Source organism: Triticum aestivum, chromosome 3D (assembly GCF_018294505.1).
Source record: "Triticum aestivum cultivar Chinese Spring chromosome 3D, IWGSC CS RefSeq v2.1, whole genome shotgun sequence".
NCBI classification, from domain to species: domain Eukaryota; kingdom Viridiplantae; phylum Streptophyta; class Magnoliopsida; order Poales; family Poaceae; genus Triticum; species Triticum aestivum.
This window is the reverse complement of record NC_057802.1, coordinates 406,579,179-406,602,592: the sequence shown is the minus strand read 5'-3', so window position 1 is coordinate 406,602,592 and position 23,414 is coordinate 406,579,179. Positions and strand designations below refer to the sequence as shown.

Below are 23,414 nucleotides of genomic sequence, written 5' to 3'. Positions count from 1 at the left end.
CATAAATTTGGCAGAAGTTTTTTAGTAACAGAAGTTTGGTGAATGTTCAGATTACTACAGACTGTCCTGTTTAAGACAGATTCTGTTTTTTATGCATAGTTTGCTTGTTTTGATGAAACTGTCGATTCCTATCAGTGGATTAAGCCATAGAAAAGTTATATTACAGTATATACAGTGCAAAAACAAAATATGAATTGGTTTTCAACAGTACTTAGAGTAGTGATTTGCTTTATTATACTAACGGATCTTACCGAGCTTTCTGTTGAGTTTTGTGTGGATGAAGTGTTCGAAGATCGAGGAGGTCTCGATGTGAGGAGAAGGAGGAGAGGTAAGAGCTCAAGCTTGGGGATGCCCAAGGCATCCCAAGTAAATATTCAAGGAGACTCAAGCGTCTAAGCTTGGGGATGCCCCGGAAGGCATCCCATCTTTCTTCAACAAATATCGGTATGTTTTCGGATTCGTTTCGTTCATGCGATATGTGCAAATCTTGGAGCGTATTTTGCATTTAGTTATCACTTTTCTTTGATGCACCATGCTGGTATGAGATCATCCTTGGTTGATTTATAGAATGCTCATTGCACTTCACTTATATCTTTTGAGTATGGCTTTATAGAATGCTTCATGTGCTTCACTTATATCATTTGAAGTTTGGATTGCCTGTTTCTCTTCACTTAGAAAACCGCCATTTGTAGAATGCTCTCTTGCTTCACTTATATTTGTTAGAGCGTGGGCATATCTTTTGTAGAAAGAATTAAACTCTCTTGCTTCACTTATATCTATTTAGAGAGTTGACAGGAATTGGTCATTCACATGGTTTGTCATAAAATCCTACATAAAACTTGTAGATCACTGAATATGATATGTTTGATTCCTTGCAATAGTATTGCGATATAAAGGTGATGATATTAGAGTCATGCTAGTAGGTAGTTGTGGATTGTAGAAATACTTGTGTTGAGGGTTGTGATTCTCGAAGCATGCACGTATGGTGAACCGTTGTGTAACGAAGTCGGAGCATGATTTATTTTTTGATTGTCATCCTTTGTGTGGAGGTCGGGATCGCGCGATGGTTAACTCCTACCAACCCTTCCCCTAGGAGCATGCATCTAATACTTGGTTTCGATAGCTTCTAAATTTTTGCAATAAGTATGTGAGTTCTTTATGACTAATGTTGAGTCCATGGATTATACACACTCTCACCCTTCCATCATTGCTAGCCTCTTCGGTACCGTGCATTGCCCTTTCTCACCCCGAGAGTTGGTGCAAACTTCGCCGGTGCATCCAAACCCCGTGATACGATACGCTCTATCACACATAAGCCTCCTTATATCTTCCTCAAAACAGCCACCATACCTACCTATTATGGCATTTCCATAGCCATTCCGAGATATATTGCCATGCAACTTCCATCATCATCATATACATGACTTGAGCATTCATTGTCATATTGCTTTGCATGATCGTAAGATAGCTAGCGATGTTTTCATGGCTTGTCCGTTTTTTGATATCTTTGCTATGCTAGATCATTGCACATCCTGGTACACTGCCAGAGGCATTCATATAGAGTATATCTTTGTTCTCGAGTTGTAATATTGAATTGTAAGTAAAAAAAGTGTGATGATCATCATTATTAGAGCATTGCCCCAGTGAGGAAAGGATGATGGAGACTATGATTCCCCCACAAGTCGGGATGAGACTCCGGACTTTACAAAAAAATAAAAGAGGCCAAAGAAGCCCAAATAAAAAAAGAGGCGAAAGAAGCCCACCAAAAAAGGAAAATAAAAAAAGAGAGAGAAATAGAGAAGGGGCAATGCTACTATCCTTTTACCACACTTGTGCTTCAAAGTAGCACCATGTTCTTCATATAGAGAGTCTCTGGAGTTATCACTTTCATATACTAGTGGGAATTTTCATTATAGAACTTGGCTTGTATATTCCGATGATGGGCTTCCTCAAATGCCCGAGGTCTTCATGAGCAAGCAAGTTGCATGCACACCCACTTAGTTTCCAGTTTGAGCTTTCATACACTTATAGCTCTAGTGCATCCGTTGCATGGCAATCCCTACTCCTCACATTGACATCAATTGATGGGCATCTCCATAGCCCGTTGATTAGCCGCGTCGATGTGAGACTTTCTCCTTTTTGTCTTCTCCACACAACCCCTATCATCATATTCTATTCCACCTATAGTGCTATGTCCATGGCTCACACTCATCTATCGCGTGAAAGTTGAAAAAGTTTGATAATACTAAAGTATGAAACAATTGCTTGGCTAAAACTGGGGTTGTGCATGATTTAAATACTTTGTGTGGTGAAGATGGAGCATAGCCAGACCATATGATTTTGTAGGGATAACTTTCTTTGGCCATGTTATTTTGAAAAGACATGATTGCTTTATTAGTATGCTTGAAGTATTATTGTCTTAATGTCAAACGATAGACTATTGCTTTGAATCACTCGTGTCTTAATATTCATGCCATGATTAGATATGTGATCAAGATTATGCTAGGTAGCATTCCACATCAAAAAATATCTTTTTTATCATTTACCTACTCGAGGACGAGCAGGAATTAAGCTTGGGGATGCTGATACGGCTCCGTCGTATCTATAATTTTTTATTGTTCCATGCCAATATTATACAACTTTCATATACTTTTGGCAACTTTCTATACTATTTTTGGGACTGACATATTGATCCAGTGCCTAGTGCCAGTTCCAGTTTGTTGCATGTTTTTTGTTTCATAGAAAGTCCATATCAAACGGAGTCCAAACGGGATAAAAACTGACGGAGATTTTTTTTGGAATATATGTGATTTTTGGGAAGAAGAATCAACGCGATACGATGCCCAAGGGGGCCACGAGGCAGGGGGCGCGCCCTGGGCCCTCGTGGCCACCCCGTAAGGCGGTTGGTTCCCTTCTTTCGCCGCAAGAAAGCTAATATCCGGATAGAGATCGTGTCCAAAATTCAGCCCAATCGGAGTTACGGATCTCCGGGAATATAAGAAACGGTGAAAGGGCAGAATCAGGGAGCGCAGAAACAGAGAGACAGATCCAATCTCGGAGGGGCTCTCGCCCCTCCCATGCCATGGAGGCCATGGACCAGAGGGGAAACCCTTCTCCCATCTAGGGAGAAGGTCAAGGAAGAAGAAGAATAAGGGGGGCTCTCTCCCGGTGGCGCCGAAACGCCGCCGGGGCCATCATCGTCACCGCAATCTACACCAACAACTTCACCGCCGTCATCACCAACTCTTCCCCCCTCTATGCAGCGGTGTAACCCCTCTTTTACCCGTTGTAATCTCTACTTAAACATGGTGCTCAACGCTATATATTATTTCCCAATGATGTATGGCTATCCTATGATGTTTGAGTAGATCCGTTTTGTCCTATGGGTTAATTGATGATCGTGATTGGTTTGAGTTGCATGTTTTATTATTGGTGCTGTCCTATGGTGCTCTCTGTGTCACGCAAGCGTGAGGGATCTCCGCTGTAGGGTTTGCAATATGTTCATGGTTTGCTTATTGTCTGCGTTGCGTGAGTGACTGAAACACAAACACGGATAAGTGGGTCATGGTGTATGGGAATAAAGAGGACTTGATACTTTAATGCTATGGTTGGGTTTTACCTTAATGATCTTTAGTAGTTGCGGATGCTTGCTAGAGTTCCAATCATAAGTGCATATGATCCAAGAAGAGAAAGTATGTTAGCTTATGCCTCTCCCTCAAATAAAATTGCAAAAATGGTTACCGGTCTAGTTATCGATTGCCTAGGGACAAATAACTTTCTTGTGACAAAAAGCTCTCTACTGAAACTAACTTAGTTGTGTCTTTATCTAAAAAGCCCCTACCTTTTATTTACATGCTCTTTATTACCTTGCAAACCTATCCAAAAACACCTACAAAGTACTTCTAGTTTCATACTTGTTCTAGGTAAAGCGAACGTTAAGCGTGCGTAGAGTTGTATCGGTGGTCGACAGAACTTGAGGGAATATTTGTTCTACCTTTAGATCCTCATTGGGTTCGACACTCTTACTTATCAAAAGAGGCTACCACTGATCCCCTATACTTGTGGGTTATCAGCAAAGCATTGGGAGCACGCCCGAGACGACGGTGGTGACAGGGTGATCCCCCGAGTCGAAGGTCAGGTCGGCCTTGGGCGCCGCCCAACCCGGGGGAGCTCCCAGCCGCGCGGAGGCGGCGCCGATCTGGCGAAAGAACGGCTTGGTGTGACGGTCTGAGGGAGACGCCTGCGAGCCGCCGAGGAGAGCCGCGACAACGGGGGGTGCTGGTCCCCCGAAGCGCGCGATGAAGAGGTCGCGCAGCTCCCCCCAGGAGGCCACAGAAGATCCCGGCAGATGGAGGAGCCAGGCGCGCAGCGCGCCAGCGAGGGCCATGGGGAGCTAGTTGGCCATGACCTTATCGTCGCCCCCGGCCTCCAGGACGGCCTCCTCGTACGCCAGCAGGAAAGCCACCGGATCCGTCGCCATCGTAGCAGGGCGGCATGTCCGGCTCGAACTTGTGCGACCACCACACCCGCCGCAAGGCGGGGGTGAAGGCCCGAAGCCCCATGGCGCTGCTGAGGGCGCTCGCCGATCTAGTCGGAGAAGCGGAGGCGTCCATGAGAGCCGGTCGGAGAGGCAAAGCCGTCGGGGGGGGGGGGGGGAAGCTTCGGCGCACCCCTACCTGGCGCGCCAAATGTCGGATCACGGGTTCCGGCAAAACCCTTGAGGTTCGAACACTGGGGTGCGCACGAAGATCTCTCCTCCCCCTAGCTTACACGCGCCATGATTTCACGGCCTAGCTCGATGAACCCAAAGAACACAGGGACACAAGATTTATACTGGTTCGGGCCACTGTTGCGGTGTAATACCGTAATACCCTACTCCAGTGTGGTGTGGTGGATTGCCTCTTGGGCTGAGGGTGAACAGTTACAAGGGAAGAACAGCCTCCTAAGGAGAGGTGTTCTTGTGCTTGGTGAGCTGGTGTGGCCAAGGGTGATCTCAATCCTCCCTCCTACTAGGGTGGTGGCTAGTCCTATTTATAGAGGCCCTGGTCGTCTTACCAAATATTGAGCGGGAAGGGATCCCACAACGGCCAAGTTTGAAGGGGGGTAGCTAGTACAAGTTATCCTGACAAAAGTAGTCTTCGCCTGCCAAGGGCTCTGGTGGTGACGCCGTCTTGGGCTCCATGGTGACCTCCGTCCTACCGTCCTGCTGGTCTTGGTCTTGTCGCACAGATATGGAAACCTTTGCCTGATGTCTCGGAACTCCTCACCTGCGCTTGCCTCTTTAGCACCAAAGAGGAAACGAGGACACTGTGCGTGCTGGCGCCCGCCTGGTCATGGTCGTCATGGCTTGCGTCACAGGGAACCTCGCGAGGTCCCCCTTGCCTTGATCTCTCCGCTCCTCGCGAGTCAGCCTGGTGAGGCCGCCCCTGGGAGGTCTTGCGTCGTCCGCCTCACGAGGCTTGGCCCCTCGCGAGGGTCTTGAGTGCTTGCTGGTGAAGATGGGTCGTACGGGGCCGCTGGTGGAGCCACGCCGTGGGCCGCGGGTAGGCAAGTCTGGGGACCCCCGTTCCCAGAACGTGACACATTTATTTCACAAAAATGAATGGTCTGTTGATCAGCGCCGGCGCCCGCGGCAGAATGGAGTAGGCTCCAAAAATGCTGAATTTCATTTTGGAACTTCATATGACAGAGTAATAGGAAGTCATCGTGTCAACCCCATACATGACTTCTCAATGGCTGACCCCTTTGCAAAAATTGTGAGGTTTCGAAGCCAGACTTAGAAGCGGTGATATTAGTTTGAACCTCTCTGATATCCATGTTCAACAGATCAGCGCGAGCATTTGCAGCTGATGAGCTGAATTTCATTTCTAATATCAGTTTGAACCTTGTAATCTTCGAATTTGAGCCATATAACTCTGGAATTTGAACCTTATAACATTTCGAGCTTTTGTGGTACAATCGTTGAAATGGCATCGTACGAGACTCGTATATTGCTAGCACTATTTTGACCTTAATATGCAATGGTCTTAGATTTTATTAACCATTCTCGAATCAGTTTACCTTGTCGATCTCACAACACACGATCTGTATAGCTAACTCGACTGCGATCTTCGACATTACTGCACACAGTTGGTTTCTTCCACCGTGTGCACTGTAGAGCGCAGAATTAATTATCGCACTCGAGTGTCCATCATCACCCTTCTGTGTAACTTTGACCTCATCACCCAAGGGTAAACTTATGACCAAAGTCATTCCACACACTTCGTTTTTACAAAGTTTTTTGCTAATAAACGCCCACGATTTGTCCCTCTTCTAGCCGACGCGTGGCCAAACTAGCCGGGCGGGAAGCTTGCGCGGCAAACAGCGCGGTAGCGCGGGAACAGGCTAACTGACGATACATTTGGCGCCTCTTCAAGCCCATGCGTGCGGTGCGGTGTTGTCAAGCGTGCACTGGAATCCTCCGCTATGAACGCCGTGACAAGACGTGACGATTACAGGTTGGCCGGCCCCCATTTATTACAGCGGCCATTTAACCTACCCTTGTGTCTCTTCAACCTTTCGATCGCGCCCCACCATTGCAAGAAGCACACCCACCACGAGAAATTCTTAGAGGGTATCCTGCGCGGCTCCAATGGCGCTCCGAGCGGCTGCCGACGACGAGCAGCAGTTCACCATGCGTGCCATGGTGGACACCCACAGAAGGTTCATGGACCTCTCGGTGGTGTACACCAACGACCCGGTCTAGGTGGAGCACTCCATCCACATCATGGAGCTATTGCTTGCCGAGGAGAAGTACAAGGTGGTCGGGTTCGACCTCGAGTACACCCGCGCTTGTGCCGGGCCTCGTCCCAAGGTTGTCGTCGCCCAGATGTGCGTGCGCCACCACGTCCTCGTCTACCACTACTGCCTGGCCACAAGGCCTTGCGAGCGTTTCGCCAGGTTTGTCAACAGCCCCCACTACATGTTCGCTACGGTAGACATCACCAACGATGTAAAGGCGCTCGAGAGTTCGAGCATCGCCTGCTAGAATCTTGTCGACATCCAGGGTCAATACAAGATCTGGGGCAGCAAGGAGCATGAGAAGGACTCACTGGTTCACCTCGCCGAGGCCATCATCGACCCCTACTACAGAGACATGAAGGATTCATGCAACAAGGACAAGCGTGCCTGGCACTCAGCCTGGATGGAGAAACTCGACAAAGCTCACGTCATGTACGCGGCCAAGGAGGCGTACACGAGCTACGACATGTACAGGCGGATCGTTGACATGAGGAAGTGCCTCCTTCCCCAAAACAGCCAAGGATCCAGCCGGAAGCAGAGCAATGGCAAGCGTCGTTGCAACAATAAGTAGATGATTAGATCCTCGTTTCTCCTACTTTAGTATGCATGTAATTGCTTACTTTGGTGTGTGCAAATGTTATGTGTGTAGTCACTTGTGTAATTGTATGCTTAATTTGGTTATGCAATGCTGTCTTTTTAAGTATATATGTTGATGCTCTATAGACAGAGCGTAGATGGTGTGCGGACAAAGAAAATCACATCGCACACGGACTAAACAATGGAACCCGTCGGTGGTGTTTTCATCAATCACTCACAATTGTATACCAGCAATCATTTGCTCACAACACACACGGCTTGTTAGCAGTAATCGTCTGTGTTATTATCGGTCTTCGCACACGTTTTCGATTACAGACCTGTTTGCCAATAGATGCAGTAGGAGGCACAAACAAGTCCCCAATAGATGCACCTGCACAAACTAACAAACACTTGCACACAACGCGAAAAAGGGGTTGTCAATCCCTTCACGGTCTCTAGCAAGAGTGAGACCTAATAGAGATAGGTATAAAAGATAAGTAAAAGGAAAAATAAAGTGAATATAAATAAATTGCAGCAAGGTATTTGTTGGTTTTTGGTTTTATAGATCTGAAAGTATATGATGAGAAATAGACCCGGGGGCCATAGGTTTCACTAGAGGCTTCTCTCTTGAAGAAAGCATACAGTGGGTGAACAAATTACTGTTGAGCAACTGATAGCAAAGCGCATAATTATGACGATATCTAAGGCAATGGTCATGAATATAGGCATCACGTCTGTGATAAGTAGACCGAAATGATTCTGCATCTACTACTAGTACTCCACACATCAACCGCTATCCAGCATGCATCTAGTGTATTAAGTTAATAAGAACGGAGTAACACCTTAAGCAAGATGACATGATGTAGAGGGATAGATCCAATCAATATGGTAAAACCCCATCTTTTTATCCTTAATGGCAACAATACAAATATGTGCCTCGCTACCCCTACTATCACTGGGTGAGGACACCGCAAGATTGAACCCATCACGAAGCACCTCTCCCATTGCAAGAAAAACCAATCTAGTTGGCCAAACCAAATCGATAGATCGGAGAGAAATACAAAGTTATCTTAATCATGCATAAAAGAGTTCAGAGAAGACTCAAATAATATTCATAGATAATCTAATCATAAATCGACAATTCATCGAATCTCAAGAAACGCACCGCAAAAAAGATTACATCGAATAGATCTCCAAGAACAACGGGGAGAACATTGTATTGAAGATCAAAGAGAGAGAGAAGAAGACATCTAGCTACTAGCTATGGACCCTTAGGTTCGTGGTAAACTACTCACACATCATCCGAAGGGCAGCAAGGTTGGTGTAGAAGCCCTCCATGATCGATTCCCCCTCTAGCGGAGTGCCGGAAAAGGCCCCAAGGATCTCATGAGAACAGAAGCTTGCGGCGGCGAAAAAGTATTTTTGGTGTGCCCTCTGACGTAAGGGGAATATTTCGGTATTTATAGGGCTGATATTAGGGTTAGGAGAGCCACGTGGGCCCCACAAGCCTAGGGGTGCCCCCCTGAGGCGCGTCCCTAGGACTTGTGGCCCCCTCGTGGGTCTTCTGGCCTCTTGCTGAAGCTTCGTGGTTGTCTTCTGGTCCAAGAAAAATCCTCAAAAAGTTCCGTTCCGTTTGGACTCCGTTTGGAATTGATTTTCTGTAAAAGACAAGAACAAGGAAAAAACAACAACTGGCACTGGGCACTAGGTTAATAGGTTAGTCCCAAAAAATGATATAAAATAGCATATTAATGCATATAAAACATCCAAGATGGATAATATAATAGCATGGAACAATAAAAAATTATAGATACGTTGGAGACATATCACCTTACAATCCAACAGCTCCCCAATCCTATGTGTGGGTGGTTTATCCGAGGAAGCAGAGTGATCTAGCTCGACTTGGGTCCTTTGCTTGATCGCTTTTTCTTCCATGAAGGCTGATCGTCAGAGTTATCGGTGCTCACGCGCTTTGAACGCCGATTATGGTGTGGGCCCATGCTATCTTCCCCTGATTCAGGTTGATCCGAATTGGGGTTCTAGTGCCAGTGATTGGTCGACCAGGCGTCCTCAAAAGCATATTTTGCCACTATGTTGAGCAGCTCGGCAAATGTTCTAAGGCGTTTCCTGCAATGGCCTTTCCAATTCCCTCATCGTAGCAGTTGTGGTGGGATGCCACTAAGCCACCTAGTTCGTGCAATCCAGGTTTTTCTTCCTATTTGTCACTATTTGTCTTTTGTACGACAAGGGCTAGATCCAAGTTGTCGGTCTGCCCTGAGTTATCGGGGCAATACTCGACATGGGGTGGGTGGGAGAGAAAATTTTATTCTGATCCGATTTGATATCGGCATCCCAGGCAGAATTTCTAGGGGTTGATCTAAAGTTGGCCCCGGTACTACTTGTGGGTCCTGGCTAACCTAACCGCCGTAGTGCATCATCGGATCCGAGCTCCAAGCTTGATCCGATGAAGTGTGATTTCCACCCCATGGTCGGTACAAAACCAACGCTTAGGCAGAGATCATCCGCAGTTCCTCGACCAGATCTAGTGGCATGGGAGAGGCCATGTCCGCGGGGTTGAGCCGTCGAGATCGATGTCTCGACAGGGGGATTGGAGCTTCAATCTTCTTCCATGTTTCGGTTAAACTAGAGTGAAGGTGCTCCGGTGCAGATTTGATCGTCGGGCGGTGACACCATCAGGCCACTTCGACTACACAGAGGGACCTGCATGGCCCACCAATGACGGAGTCGGATCCGACATATCTTGGGTAGGGGGTCCCGAGCTGGTAGCCTTGGCACGATGGTAACAGGACAGAAAGGGGACACAGTGTTCACCCAGGTTCGAACCATCTCGAAGAGGCAAAACCATATGCCCTGCTTTGTATGTATTGATTGTGGATGGGGTACAAAGTACAGGTTGATCTACCTGAAGATCGTATGTGTTTGAATCTATCTGCATCTATGCACTACGCCCATCAGCTCATATAGATGCCCGGTGTACCTACGGTTAGACATAGGTCGGTTACATTTTGTGATAAACATGTCGAACATCGCATTCGTGTCTTGGAGTATGTGCCAAGTCTTCGGAAGATTCCATCTTGTTTACTTCATGAGGCCTGACGAATGTGGCCCACTGGTTGGTCGTTTGGGGGTCCTCGGCCCAGCCCATGTCTGGGAGCCGACGTGGTTAGCACCCCCTATCCAGGACACCATCACCAAAGTGAAATCTCTCAACACAAGTATGAGCCCATCATTCAAGCTCTTTACAAGGAGAGGAACAAGAGACACGGGAGCAAAACCTTTTGTCCACATCATTATTACAAAGAGCTTGGTGGACATGAGAAGTATACAAGAAGTAACTATGAGACAACACCGAAGAGGCAAAGGCTCTACACCAATAGTTTTGATGATGATGGCTTGGTAGAGAACCCATCCACTATTTATGTCCGACCAGATGGATAAAAAAATGCAAAGGAAACAAAGAAGAATCGTGGCATTGGAGCATACGGACAAGAGTTAATTCCATAATGGGGGTGAGAGGGCATTGGCGACCAAACGGAAGGAGGAGGACATGCCTTTTTTCTTTGAGATGAAGATGATGGAGGAGGAGAAGTGAAAGGCAAAGGCGGTGGCCCAAGAGAGGAAGGTGCTACTGGAATAAAAAAGATTTGAACTTGAGATAAAATGGTTGCATCGGAGATCGGGGAAAAATAATGGAAAAAAGTGAGCCCAAGGAGCCAAAGCTTGCATTGGTGGCCGAGGAGAAAAAAAGCAAAAGGGGCCAACGACTGTGCTGTCATGTTCGTGGATCCTAGTAACATGGACGAGAAGGCAAGACAATATCGAGAGTTCACTCGTGGAGATATCTTAGCTAAGATGCGTAATGGGGTGAAAATGGTGGCAGCGGCGATGGTGGTGGCGGTAATGGAGGTAGTGACAATGGTGGTGCCGATGGCGCAAGTGCATGAGGCCTGTGCTACTGTAGCTTTCGGTTCACCATGAAGCCGACAGCGGGCGCCTCTGAGAGTGCGCCGGACCGGTGTGTGCCCCAGACTCGGCATTGTGGCTTGTTGGAGCCTCTAGCTTTATATGTTAGGCTTTGGTGCGAAGTCTGTTAGGTATTCGGTTCAGATTTTCGACACCCCTTCATCAAGTGGATAGAAATAGCGATAGATGTTGCCGAGATGATGACTTCAGACTTACTGATGCATTACTTTGTAAAGTTTTTGTGAATAATTAATAAAGTGGTTTCCTGCATCGCGCAAATGCAGAGGCCGGGGGTCATTCTCTTTTTTTAAATGTGTTGGTATTTTTTTTGAATAAACTTGTTCATTCGGTGCCTTTTGACACAAAATATAGTTATGTTTGATGGATTGGTGAACTTTATTTATGGCCTAGTTCAATTATGGTATGGCGCATTTGAATTGTTTATGTTTGCTTTTAAATGTGATGATTTCGTTTCAATTGTTTGACCAAAGGTTTGGAATAACTGGAAAACCAGTTTTTTTACGGATTAAACTCTAGAGAATCTGGTAGTTAAGAAAAAGTTTAACTTCTTAAAACATTTAACAATTTGAAATATATAGAAGGTCTGAGGGATTAAGTTTACGGATCTGATAGACAGAGATGCTCATAGAGGCTGTGCGCGTGTCCAGTATTTGCTACTGCCTGCACTAAGATTCTGATTTCTGAACCGCGATCCCGGTACCACAGTACAGTATTATTTCTTGGTCCACTCTGCTGATGCACGCTCGTGCTAGTACTAGTAGTACTACGAAAAAACAAGAAAACGACATGATTGCAGGAATCTGACTCACGGGTATGTGCATTCAAGCATCGCTGACTTGCGAGTGAACGCGCATTCATCATGGCTATGGCCTGGGTAGAAACAAAAATACGTCACGGGAGCACAGTCAAAACTCTCTTCACACCAGCTAGTGCGAGTGCGATGTGCGAGAAGAACCGCCCGATGGCGCTAGCTCCGTGCGCACCGGCCAAGCTGTTTCCCCTTCCCTTTCCTTGTGAGTTGTGAACGACAAGAAAATGTGTCGGTGTGCACAGCTCCGCCCGGTTTCTCCTCATATTCCCATCTTCGGTGTCCGAGCTGCGGCCAGTTATGAGCTGCCACCTTGCCATCCTCCCGACAATGGCGTCCGGAGCTAAAAATAAGAGAGAATGGTACTCCCTTCCTCTACGTGCGTAAGTCACCTTATAAAAATCAAATAATCGCAAAACACTTAGACACGGTACATTAACTTCCTCCTCGTTTCTTGTTTTGTGACATATCAACCAATAAGAAATGTGGGCCGCGCATACTTTCAATGACTTGAGACTACCAAACATGACATGCAGTGGTTAGTTCATTGCATGCAATGCTATTAATTAGCAAAAAGACATCAAGTTTTCTCATTTTCCTCTCCGCCTTAATCGCGGTGCACAACGTAAGATGACTTACACGCCTAGACAAAAGGAGTAATAGTGTTCAGAAGTGGCTAGCCAAGAGCAGCAATTTTCGTGTGCTTGATTAAGAAACGCCACTAGTGTTCAGAAGTGGCCAACATGGTGACTTAACAATAAGTTTAGATTATAGAAGGCCGTCCGTCTCTCCCGGTATTCTTGCCCTCGCACTCAAACATGTCTCACTTTCGGAGATGCTGATGGTTTTTGGCTGCTGTGTCTGCAACCACCTACTTAAAGCGAAAGTGCTTATACTATATTCCACTGTATTATAGATGTGTCACTGAATTTCCTTTTGCTCGTTTAGTTCCGCAACCACAATCATCTAGTATACTACTACCCTCCGTTTAGATGTGTAAGTCACCTTACGAAAATCAAATAATTTCAAAACACTTAGGCACGGTACATTAACTTTCTTCTTTGTTTTTTGTTTTGTGACATATCAACCAATAAAAAATGTGGGCCGGGCATGCTTTCATTGACTTCAGATTACCAAACATGACATACAGTGGTTAGTTCATTACATGCAATGCTATTAATTAGCAAAAAGACATTAAGTTTTTTCGTTTTCCTCTCCGCCTTAGTCGCGGTGCACAACGTAAGATGACTTACACACCTAGACGGAACGAGTAGAAATAAAAGCAAAGAAACTGAAGACGGACTCTATGCTCATGATTCCACTGTAGAGTGTACACCACGGCACACGGCATGTTGGTTATCGTGTGACTCCACATGCAGTGACGAGCAGATTAGACTTCCATCTAAACTTATGGAAGTGACCATAAGTGCTCATGAAGCTAGCAGCTCCTCTCGCTAATGATATAGTACTCGAACATGACCTCACCTCACACCTACTCGTGCGACCGGGGTTTGGGGATCGAGCCGATCATTGGTGGACTCATTTTTATTCTTACCGCAAGAAAATAGTACTGTACTAGCAGCACTGTAGCGGTGGCGCAGTTGTTTTGGGTGCTCGACAAAGTGGCACCAAAACGCTGCAAAAAGCTAAAGGCAGGTAGCCTCTAGAGCCCCTATTGACTATTGCCACATTTCTCACCCAGTGCCCCACTGTCCCCACCACCACCAGACCCCATCCCTGTGGAATGAAAATGTAGAAAATAGAGTAACGGGGGTGGCGAGCCAAGCGCCAAAGGAAAGGGAATCCGGGTACCATAAAAGGCAGGGCGTGGGCGGGCGAGCAGGGCAGAAGCAGAGTCTCTTGGCTGCACCCGTCACCGGTTCCCCCATCTTCGTCAGCTTGCAATCTCCACTCACCTCACTCCCACTCCACCTCCCACCTCCCACTCTTCTCCATATCGAGGACGAAAGGGTGAGGAGGGAGCTGGGGGACTAGCTGCTACGCGGAGGAGGAGGAGATGGAGCGAGGGCTCGCATTGCTGGGTCTGGGGCTGGCGCTTCTCCTGCTGGCGCCCTCTCGTCGTCTCGCCTCGGCCGCTCCGGTGGAGGACGGTATGCTAGCTCTTCCGCCCCTTTCTGCTCTCCCCCTTTCTCGACCCATAGATAGCTTTGCTCTCCTCTGTAGTCTGCAACTGCTCATCTCAAGCGATTTCGGCCGTCTTTTAGTGCGGTATTTAGCTGGCGAAATCAGATCTCATCAGTAGTAGAGAAAACCATGGGCCTTGGAGCATTGTGTGCATTAGGAATCACAGATTTTTTTCTTTCTTTTTTGCGGTGGTGAGGAATGAGTGGGTGGACACTAAGTTAAATGAAGCATTTCCCACTACTTTTTAGAGCATCATAAGGTATATACTCCATTGTTGCAAAGTAAGGAGTCCTGAAAGGCGAGCAGAGCGGGACCAACAATATAGTACTAGTTTCGAATACGGTCCGTGCGCGTGCTCTGATACGAATCATTCAGAGTTCAAAGAAGAAAACGTGAAACGCTAGCTGTAATTTCCTTTCGTTTTTGCCATGTCTTGTTATCAGCTCTGAACAGCCAAACAATGTGTGCCAGTGTCCCCGTCTTGCGCCAAAACCTTTCATCCACTGTCGCTATGTTTAGTGCCGTCGCTTCTCATGGCGGATACGAGTTTTCAACTTTGCTTAACAACACCTCCTGCTTCAGTTGAGTTTGCCTCTTGTTTAGTTTACTGCATCTCTGCATGTGCCTTCTCTGAAGAAACATGGGACTAAATAACATGCCATATGTTTATGTATTATTACTTATTAGGCTAGTTTTTGTTTGTTTGTAAATGACCGATAACCCCCAGCCCCAGGTGAGTCTCATATCTTTGTGACAAGGATAAGCCTCCTTTTCCAAAAAAAAAAGGTGAGTCTCATATCTTTGTGACAAGGATGTTCTGTGCAAGTGTTTGCTGAAACTGAAAGCACCATGAAGATTCATAAAAAACTTATCCATGAAAAGATAACACGCTTCTTCCATAAAGGACTCATTTCTCTGCATTGTCTCAAGAGGCTCCGTCGACCTTTATTACTGTGCCGACGGCGTCACAGCAAGTCAAACAGATATCACGCGCTGCAGTAAGAAACTGGGATCCAGAGTTCCAGACGGAGCAGCACAGCAGAGCCCAGCGTCCTGCGAAGTGTGTAATGAATGGTCTCGTAGGGTCAAATGGCCTATTCAAAGCGTGGCCGTGGCCGCGAGGGACCGTCCCACATCTTTTTTATTGCCTCCGTGGTACCTTCACCTCCCCAAATTTACGCGTCTTGGTCTGCAATGCATTGCGCTGCCCTAGGTCGCAATGTGCATGGGGCTCCATGTCCATGGTACTACCACGATATTGCTATGGTCGATAGGCCGGGTTTGGTGGATGTCTCCCTCGCCCTCACCGCATAAAGATGGCCGAGCGTGGTCACTCACATGGCTCATGGCTGGCCGTCCTTGTGAGAACAGTGACGCGTAATCAAGGTGGCCTCAGTACTAGCACCAGTATAGTAGTACTGCCTCCCATGAATTGCCTCGGGTGTACAATGGAAAAAATTAGAGGTAATAGCACCAGCAGTCCTTGAACTTGTTCAGGATGTGATGATCTAGTCTAAAACTTGCAAAAGCCAACTATTGCATCCCACAACTTGCACCCAATGTGCAAATTTAGTCCTAGCCTGACGACAAGTGGAGCCTAGTCAGCAGAGCCGGTCAGTGCAGCACATTTTGCAATTACCCCCCTGGCCTATTCACTAATCAACCCGGACTACACCGCACTTTTGCTGTTACCTCTTTCTGTAATAAGGATGTTGGCAAACAGAGATGACCACCGCGCAAGATGATAAAAGCAACAGAATGCAGGATTTGATTCGGATTTGACACAAGAATGGGGACAGAAAAAGTAACACCCCTGTGCAGAGCAAATCGCGGAATTTCAAGCTAGCCAGGGTCAGGGAATCGGCAAAGGCTCTGAAGGAGAGGAAGTGCAGATTTTTACTGCTGACCGAAACTGCCAAGGCTTTCGACACGGTCCCTTGGCAATTCCTTTTGGATGCGCTGCGAAAAATCGGCGTCAGGCACAAGTGGTGCTCCTGGATGTTGTTCGCTTGCCCATACATTCTGCAGGCAAATTTCTGCTGGATATTTTTGGAAGCTCCACTATCTACGATACAAACTTGGTAAGAACTCGATCTCACCTATCCTCTGGAGATGATGAGATCATGGCCTTCAGTAACATTCTAAATTGTCCAAACTCACCTCTCCCTAAGTACCTGGGCTTGCCGCTTCGTTTGAGCAAGTTACGAATATAAGACTGACAGAGGAAGACTTGACATTCAGAGGAAGATTGAGTCCTTGGCCTACATGTTTTCTCTATCAAAGCGATCGTTTTTCTATTGGTGCAAGCGGTGCTTTCAGCTATCCCGATTTTCCACCTAATGTCCCTGGATCCCCTCCATGGGTTTTCAAAGCAATCTGTTGAAACCGCAGCCCTCTAGCTACCTCTCCTCTCACTCGAACGGAGGTGGAAGAAGAAGAACAGTGCACATAAGATTTTCCGGCCGGCGCACGAACACCGCCACGGGCGCACGAACGCCCCAATCCCTTTCTTCCTTACAGTGGCTACATGGCTACACACGGCTCACGCAACCTGTACAAAGGCAGGGGATTTTTATCCGGTCTAGCACAGACGCATGCACAGCACTAACCCCGGCCACCACGCACGCACGCCTACCGGCCACCTACCTGCTGACTCCTACATGCATGCACGATCTGCATGATCTGCTTGTCCTGCCGCGCACATAGCGCGCCACACTACAAGCACTACACGACCAGCTCAAACAGATTGACTGGCTCCCCGCTACTCCCACTCAGCTGGACGCGGCCACACACCGGCCTCCGGCTTGAGCCTAGACACACGTATGCGGCACACACACGCGCACCTACGCGCCATGCACACACACATGGCTTATTGCCAACACAATCAACATAGTACGAAGATCTTTTCCTATGGAAAGGGACTGAAACCGTTCAAGGTGGACATTTTCTTGTTATCTGGAGGCATGTGTGCCACCCAAAATCGGAAGGTGGTTCGAGGTGGACATTTCCTCTAGAGTGAATCATCAAGCTGATCAAGGCAGAAGCTAGACAGTAGGTTATTGCAAGTTCTGGGTGTTTCACTCCGCCTCCAGCTACACATCTTACCTGAATGTTTAGTGGCAGCTAGGAGAAGACTGCGAGGGCCTAAGATCAAGTTTCTGAATTTATACACTGTCTCTTGTCACCTGGAGCATTGAGTGTGTATGTAGCAGCAGGATTCTTGAGGATAACTACCCACCAGTCCAGTGAATCTTTTACCAACTCACGGCAGATGCAAGGAATTGATTCTTGCTAGTGCTGGGCATCCTCCTCTGTAACTCGTTTGTTTCTTCCTGCTGCATTGAGGTGCCTGCTGGATGTTTATTCAGAAGAAAATAAATAAATGAGAGGATGCTTATAAGCAAAAATTCTGCATCCCAAACATATTCAGAAAACTATGTCAAACAAGACAGGTTTCTTTGAAACAATTAACCGTATCTTTGCATATACAAAGAAAGAATTCTCATTCACTGATACAATTCTCTCCGCTTACAAAAAAAGGAGCATTAGGATAAGGGCCTTTCACTACATCTTCTAGTGATATCTATTAACAAAAAATTTGGGAGGCGCTCAAAAGGACCCGTCCTTTGGCCTGATGACAAGCATATGATCCCAGGGATTGTGTACCTGACTGAATCCAGTCGCTCGAAAGAATGCTGAGTACAAAACTGTAAACGTGCTGTGTAGTGCGGGTTGATTAATGAATAGGCCGGGGGGGGGGGGGGGGGGGGGGGGTAATTGCAAAATGTGATGCGCTGACCGGCTCTGCTGACTAGGCTCCACTTGTCGTCATCTGATTGGCTAGGACTAAATTTGCACATTGGGTGCAAGTTGTGGGATGCAATAGTTGGCTTTTGCTAGTTTTGGACTAGATCATCACATCCTGGACAAGTTCAAGGACTGCTGGTGCTATTACCTCAAAAAATTAGGATGTGGTTCTGTTTTTAGCAATGTTATAAGTCTTGCGTAAAACTGGACTATCCGATTTTTTTTTCCTTTAAAGGGAAAATATTCAGGCAAGAGGTCCCAAGTATCAACTGTTGGAGGTACAGATTAAAGGAAGACCTAATTCTCCTGAATCACAGAGTGAAGACCAAGTATTTGAACAGCTTCAGTGATTGCATTTCTGCACATCTCTGATGTTGGCAGCCACTAGCTTCTTTCTGACGACATAATGATCAAGGTTCCCCAAAACTGGAGTAGGTTGAGCTGTCTTGCTCATCAGTAGTTTTTGCTTAGCTTTTTCTCCTTCCTGTTTGTAACATACTACTATATTTCTATATGAAAATATTACCTACGGTGTGCGCTTCAAAAAACAAAACTCTTTACTCTAGTGTGACTGCTCTGCTCATTTCACCGTACATGAAGTATAGATTGTGTTTTTACTTATCAGATCTGTCCAATTTATTAGTAGGACTGTGCATTCTTTTAGTACCTATATAGCAAGGGTCCAGCCCATAGTGTACTGTATTATATATATGCGCCAGTGATCGAATTTACTATGGTCCATCCTATACAGCCTCGTACAGCTGCATATTGTACATTCTTTTAGCATCTATGTGATAAATACGAGTACTATGGTTTTGATTGCAGAGCAGTTGGTGTATATCATTTACAGTTGTCACGCAGAGTACATATTCAGTAGAGGTTCCTTAGCATTTGCTGTCTTACTTATCCTCCCTCCGTATCAAAATATAAGACGTCTTTTGACACTATCATAGTGTCAAAAAACATTGTATATTTTGGTACATAGGGAGTAATAGTTACTATGATTTGGTATTGATCTGACCATGGCACTAACATGAGCATATGATCCTTGCAAAACAGGCCTGCTCATCAATGGTGATTTCGAGACAGCGCCACCTGGCGGTTTCGTCAAATCTGCTTCAGTTTCCGAGGGCGCAGCGATCCCAAGCTGGACGATCAATGGAACAGTTGAGCTCATTTCCGCAGGCCAGCACCAGGGTGGCATGATCCTTATTGTTCCACAAGGTATCCTCTTGAGCTGCTGTCTCTGAACCATAATCAGTTAACACCCGAGTTCATTTGGTATGTGGTGCATGTGTTTAAACATTTGGGTTTGATTTGATGGCAGGGGATCATGCTGTGCGGCTAGGGAATGATGCAGGCATTGGGCAGGTGGTGCAGGTTGAGAAGGGCTCAGAGTACGCGATCACATTCAGTGCCGCCCGGACCTGCGCGCAGCTGGAGTCACTGAACATCTCCGCTGGGAGCGTTTCGCAGACCGTCGACTTGCAGACACTGTACAGCATAGAAGGCTGGGATGCATATGCACTGGCTTTCCAGGCAGTGGATGAGCAGGCCAGCATTGAGTTTAGGAACCCTGGCATGGAGGACGACCCGACCTGCGGGCCCATCCTCGACAACGTGGCCATCAAGAAGCTCTTCTCCCCCGACAAAGCAAAGGGTATAAATACATAACCATAGCACCACAATGAAATTTCTGTAGCGCTGTGCATGCTTTTGGTATACTTATGTTTATCGTTTCTGAAATTCAGAAAGACTTTACACAGGTTAGAAGTGCTCTAGCTCATTGTCCCTGCTTGTGTTCTGTGGTGTCTTTGTTTTGAGCAGAGAACATGGTGATCAATGGAGACTTCGAGGAGGGGCCATGGATGTTTCCAAACACCAGCTTCGGCGTCCTGCTCCCGACGAACCTCGACGAGCAGACGTCGGCCTTGCCAGGGTGGATGATCGAGTCGAACCGCGCAGTCCGCTTCGTCGACTCCGACCAGTACACCGTGCCCCAGGGGAAGCGCGCCATCGAGCTTCTCTCCGGCAAGGAGGGCATCATCTCGCAGATGGTGGAGACGACCCCTCAGAAGGCGTACACCCTGACGTTCACGCTCGGCTCGGCAGGCGATTCGTGCCAGCCGCCGATGGCCGTCATGGCGTTCGCCGGCGACCAGGCCCAGAACTTCCACTACGCCCCCATGGGCAACGCCACGAGCCAGGCCGTGAACGTGAACTTCACGGCGCGTGCCGAGAGGACGCGCGTTGCGCTCTACAGCGTCTACTACAACACGAGAAGCGACGACCACAGCTCGCTCTGCGGGCCGGTGATCGACGACGTCCGCGTCTGGGGCTTGAATGGGGCTGCTGGGCTGAAGGCGAGCATTGGGCTGCTTATTGCCATGGCTAGTGTCATCGTTCTCGTGCTGTTCTGATCTTCTGAATATACGTATGTAACCTCCCCTGCAAGGACGAGGAGGCCACTAGTTTTGTTAGCAGTAAGCCTGAGGTTTCTGTGAGATTGATGAGTAATGTGAGCTTAGGCTAAAGCTACCAGTAGCTGTAAGTGGTGGTTTTGTTGCTTTCTTGTGTGATTCAGAAAGTAGCAAGCCATGATGGGATTGCGTGGTAAAATGTGAGATGTAAGAATTGTTCCAACTTCATCTCTTCAATGCATTAGAAAGTTCAGAAATCTTGTCTCTGCTTTTCTTTGGCTTCTTGTCTGAATCTTATTACCTGTGGCAGCGACGAATTTGTAGTGACCAGACAATTTTACTACACTACGTTATGGATGAATTTTTTTTTAGAAGGAGGATCGCCCCTGGTCTCTGCATTATGGACGGTTTTGCCATGCATATTTTTCCAGTCGATCTGCACCTGCAGCCAGTCACTGATGCACAGCTAACAATCATACTTGAATAGTGTTAAACAAATTAGGGTTTGTAACAATACTCGATATCCTTGATGGGTACAGCTGTCATATATTTATAAGAGGGAACCGTACAAATACAGGTTATGTTACAACATGTATATCTAATATATACTTAGTCTAACACCCTCCCTCAATCTTAACTATGTCCTGAAACACTCATAAGGTTAAGATTGCGTCGACATCCTTCAAAAGAAGGCAAGGGCAAGGGTTTAGTGAAAATATCAGCAAGCTGATCCTTAGAAGAACCAAACTTGATCTGAAGGAGCTTCTGAGCAACACGTTCCCTCACAAAATGATAGTCAACTTCGATGTGCTTCGTTCGGGCATGAAACACTGTATTGGATGAAAGGTATGTGGCACTGATGTTATCACATCAAAGGACAGGCCGCTGAGTTGGAGATACCTTCAACTCTCGAAGCAACGACTGCACCCACATGATCTCAGCTGTGGCATTAGCAACTGCTTTGTACTCAGCTTCAGTACTACTCCGAGACACCGTAGCTTGCTTGTGAGCTTGCCAGGCGATCAAGTTAGGTCCAAAGAACACAACATGTCCCCCCGTGGATCGCCGATCATCAGGACTACCAGCCCAATCGGCATCAGAAAATGCTGAGATCAGTCCAGAATATGCAGGCTGAAGATGGAGACCATATGAACCAGTGTGACGAACATAGCGCAAGATGCGCTTAACGGCTGACCAGTGAGAATAACGCGGTGCATGAAGGTACTGGCACACACGGTTTACTGCAAATGATATGTCTGGTCGAGTAATGGGCAAGTACTGCAGCCCACCCACAATGCTGCGGTACTCAGTGGCATCCTCAGGAGAGAGCAAGTCACCAGCAAGAGCTGTCAGTTTGTCTGTGGCAGACATGGGAGTCATAGCAGTCTTGCACTGCAACATACCTGCATGACGTAGGAGATCCTGAGAGTACTTTTCTGAGTAAGAGTCAAGCCACCATCAGAATGAAGAACCTCTAGACCCAGAAAATAGTGCAGTCTCCCAAGATCCTTAACAACAAACTCGGCACCAAGAGAGGACACAAGCCGATCCGTAGCAGCAGCGGACGAACTGACAAGGATGATGTCATCAACATAGACCAGAATGTACATAGTCACCTCAGGTCGCTGAAGAATAAACAGAGACGTGTCCGTTGTAGAAGGGACAAACCCATATGCACGAAGAGCAGCGCCAAGACGGGCATGCCATGCACGCGGGGCCTGCTTCAGACCATAGAGAGCTTTGACAAGGCGGCACAAATGATGTGGCTGAGCAGGATCAACAAAACCTGGCGGCTGACGCATATAAACCTCTTCTTACAGAACTCCATGGAGAAAAGCATTCTGAACGTCAAGCTGTCGAAGCGATCATCCTCGAGTAACAGCCAAGGAGAGAAGAACACGAATAGTAGTTGGTTTAATAACATGACTGAATGTGTCTGCATAATCAATGCCATACCGTTGTTTGAATCCCTTGGCAACCAAGCGTGCCTTGTACCTCTCAATGGAGCCATCAGGATGCTTCTTCACCTTGAATACCCATTTAGAGTCAATGACATTGACACCAGATGAAGGTGGAACGAGACGCCAAGTGTTGTTTCTTTGAAGAGCATGGATCTCCTGCTCCATCGCAGCACACCAATGTGGGATGCCAAGCGCTGCCTGAAAATGTCGCGGTTCAGTCGTAGGGTCGGTCTCAGCATGCGCCATACAGGCTGCAAGCCACGCGACAGTCCCGTCAGTGCGCATCTTCGGTTGGAAGATGCCACTCTTGCTGCGAGTATGGGGACGCAGGACGGCAGGCGGAGGTGGCGGTGGAGCTGCCACCCCAGAGGAGCCACTGTCCATCAGCGACGAGGAGGACGCGCCTGCGGGCGAGTCAATAAGCGCATCCGGTGGCACGGTCAGGGTCAGCGAAGACAGACCGGGCATGACAGGCGACGACGGACTAGGCGATGAAGATGCAGTGATCGGTGAGGCCGCCGGCCCAGGTGATAGCGCCGCGGGTTCAGCCGGCCCGCCCGATAGCTCCACGGGTTCAGCCGGCCCAGGCGACAGCGAGGCCGCCGACCCAGGCGATGCGGGCGCCCCGTCGGATCCACGTGCATGGGGCATGCACGCGTGATCGACGTCGGGGACAGTCGGCGTAGCGGCGGGGGCAGCCGGCGTAGCAGCAGCTGGCGCAGTTGAGGCCGTATCATCATCAAGAAGCTCAAGTCGAGCACCTCGTCCAGTCCCTGCACCGGCAACAACAGAGGAGAATATGCAGCATTCACAAATTGATCAGGCAAAACTGAAAAAGAGTGCAACTCGGTGACGGGAGTATCGGTGGGTGATGTGAGCGTGGAAAACGGGAAGACAGTCTCATCGAACACA

At 47.5% G+C, this 23,414-nt stretch overlaps 1 protein-coding gene across 1 annotated transcript; it reads left to right on the top strand.

Annotated features, from left to right (window-relative positions):
* The first annotated feature begins 13,990 nt into the window (after positions 1-13,990).
* Positions 13,991-20,798, top strand: LOC123079213 (uncharacterized). The gene is made up of 4 exons (XM_044501924.1): positions 13,991-14,280; positions 19,181-19,345; positions 19,449-19,781; positions 19,949-20,798. The coding sequence occupies exons 1-4, from the start codon at positions 14,187-14,189 to the stop codon at positions 20,539-20,541; spliced, it is 1,185 nt and encodes a 394-aa protein (XP_044357859.1). The 5' UTR covers positions 13,991-14,186; the 3' UTR covers positions 20,542-20,798.
* The last annotated feature ends 2,616 nt before the right edge of the window (positions 20,799-23,414 follow it).

What these genes read in the sequence shown, in the direction of transcription:
- LOC123079213 (XM_044501924.1), top strand. Translation starts at nt 14,187, where the DNA reads ATGGAGCGAGGGCTCGCATTGCTGGGTCTGGGGCTGGCGCTTCTCCTG. An exon ending in GGCCGCTCCGGTGGAGGACG is followed by an intron (nt 14,281 to 19,180) that starts GTATGCTAGCTC and finishes CTTGCAAAACAG; the next exon opens with GCCTGCTCATCAATGGTGAT. An exon ending in GATCCTTATTGTTCCACAAG is followed by an intron (nt 19,346 to 19,448) that starts GTATCCTCTTGA and finishes ATTTGATGGCAG; the next exon opens with GGGATCATGCTGTGCGGCTA.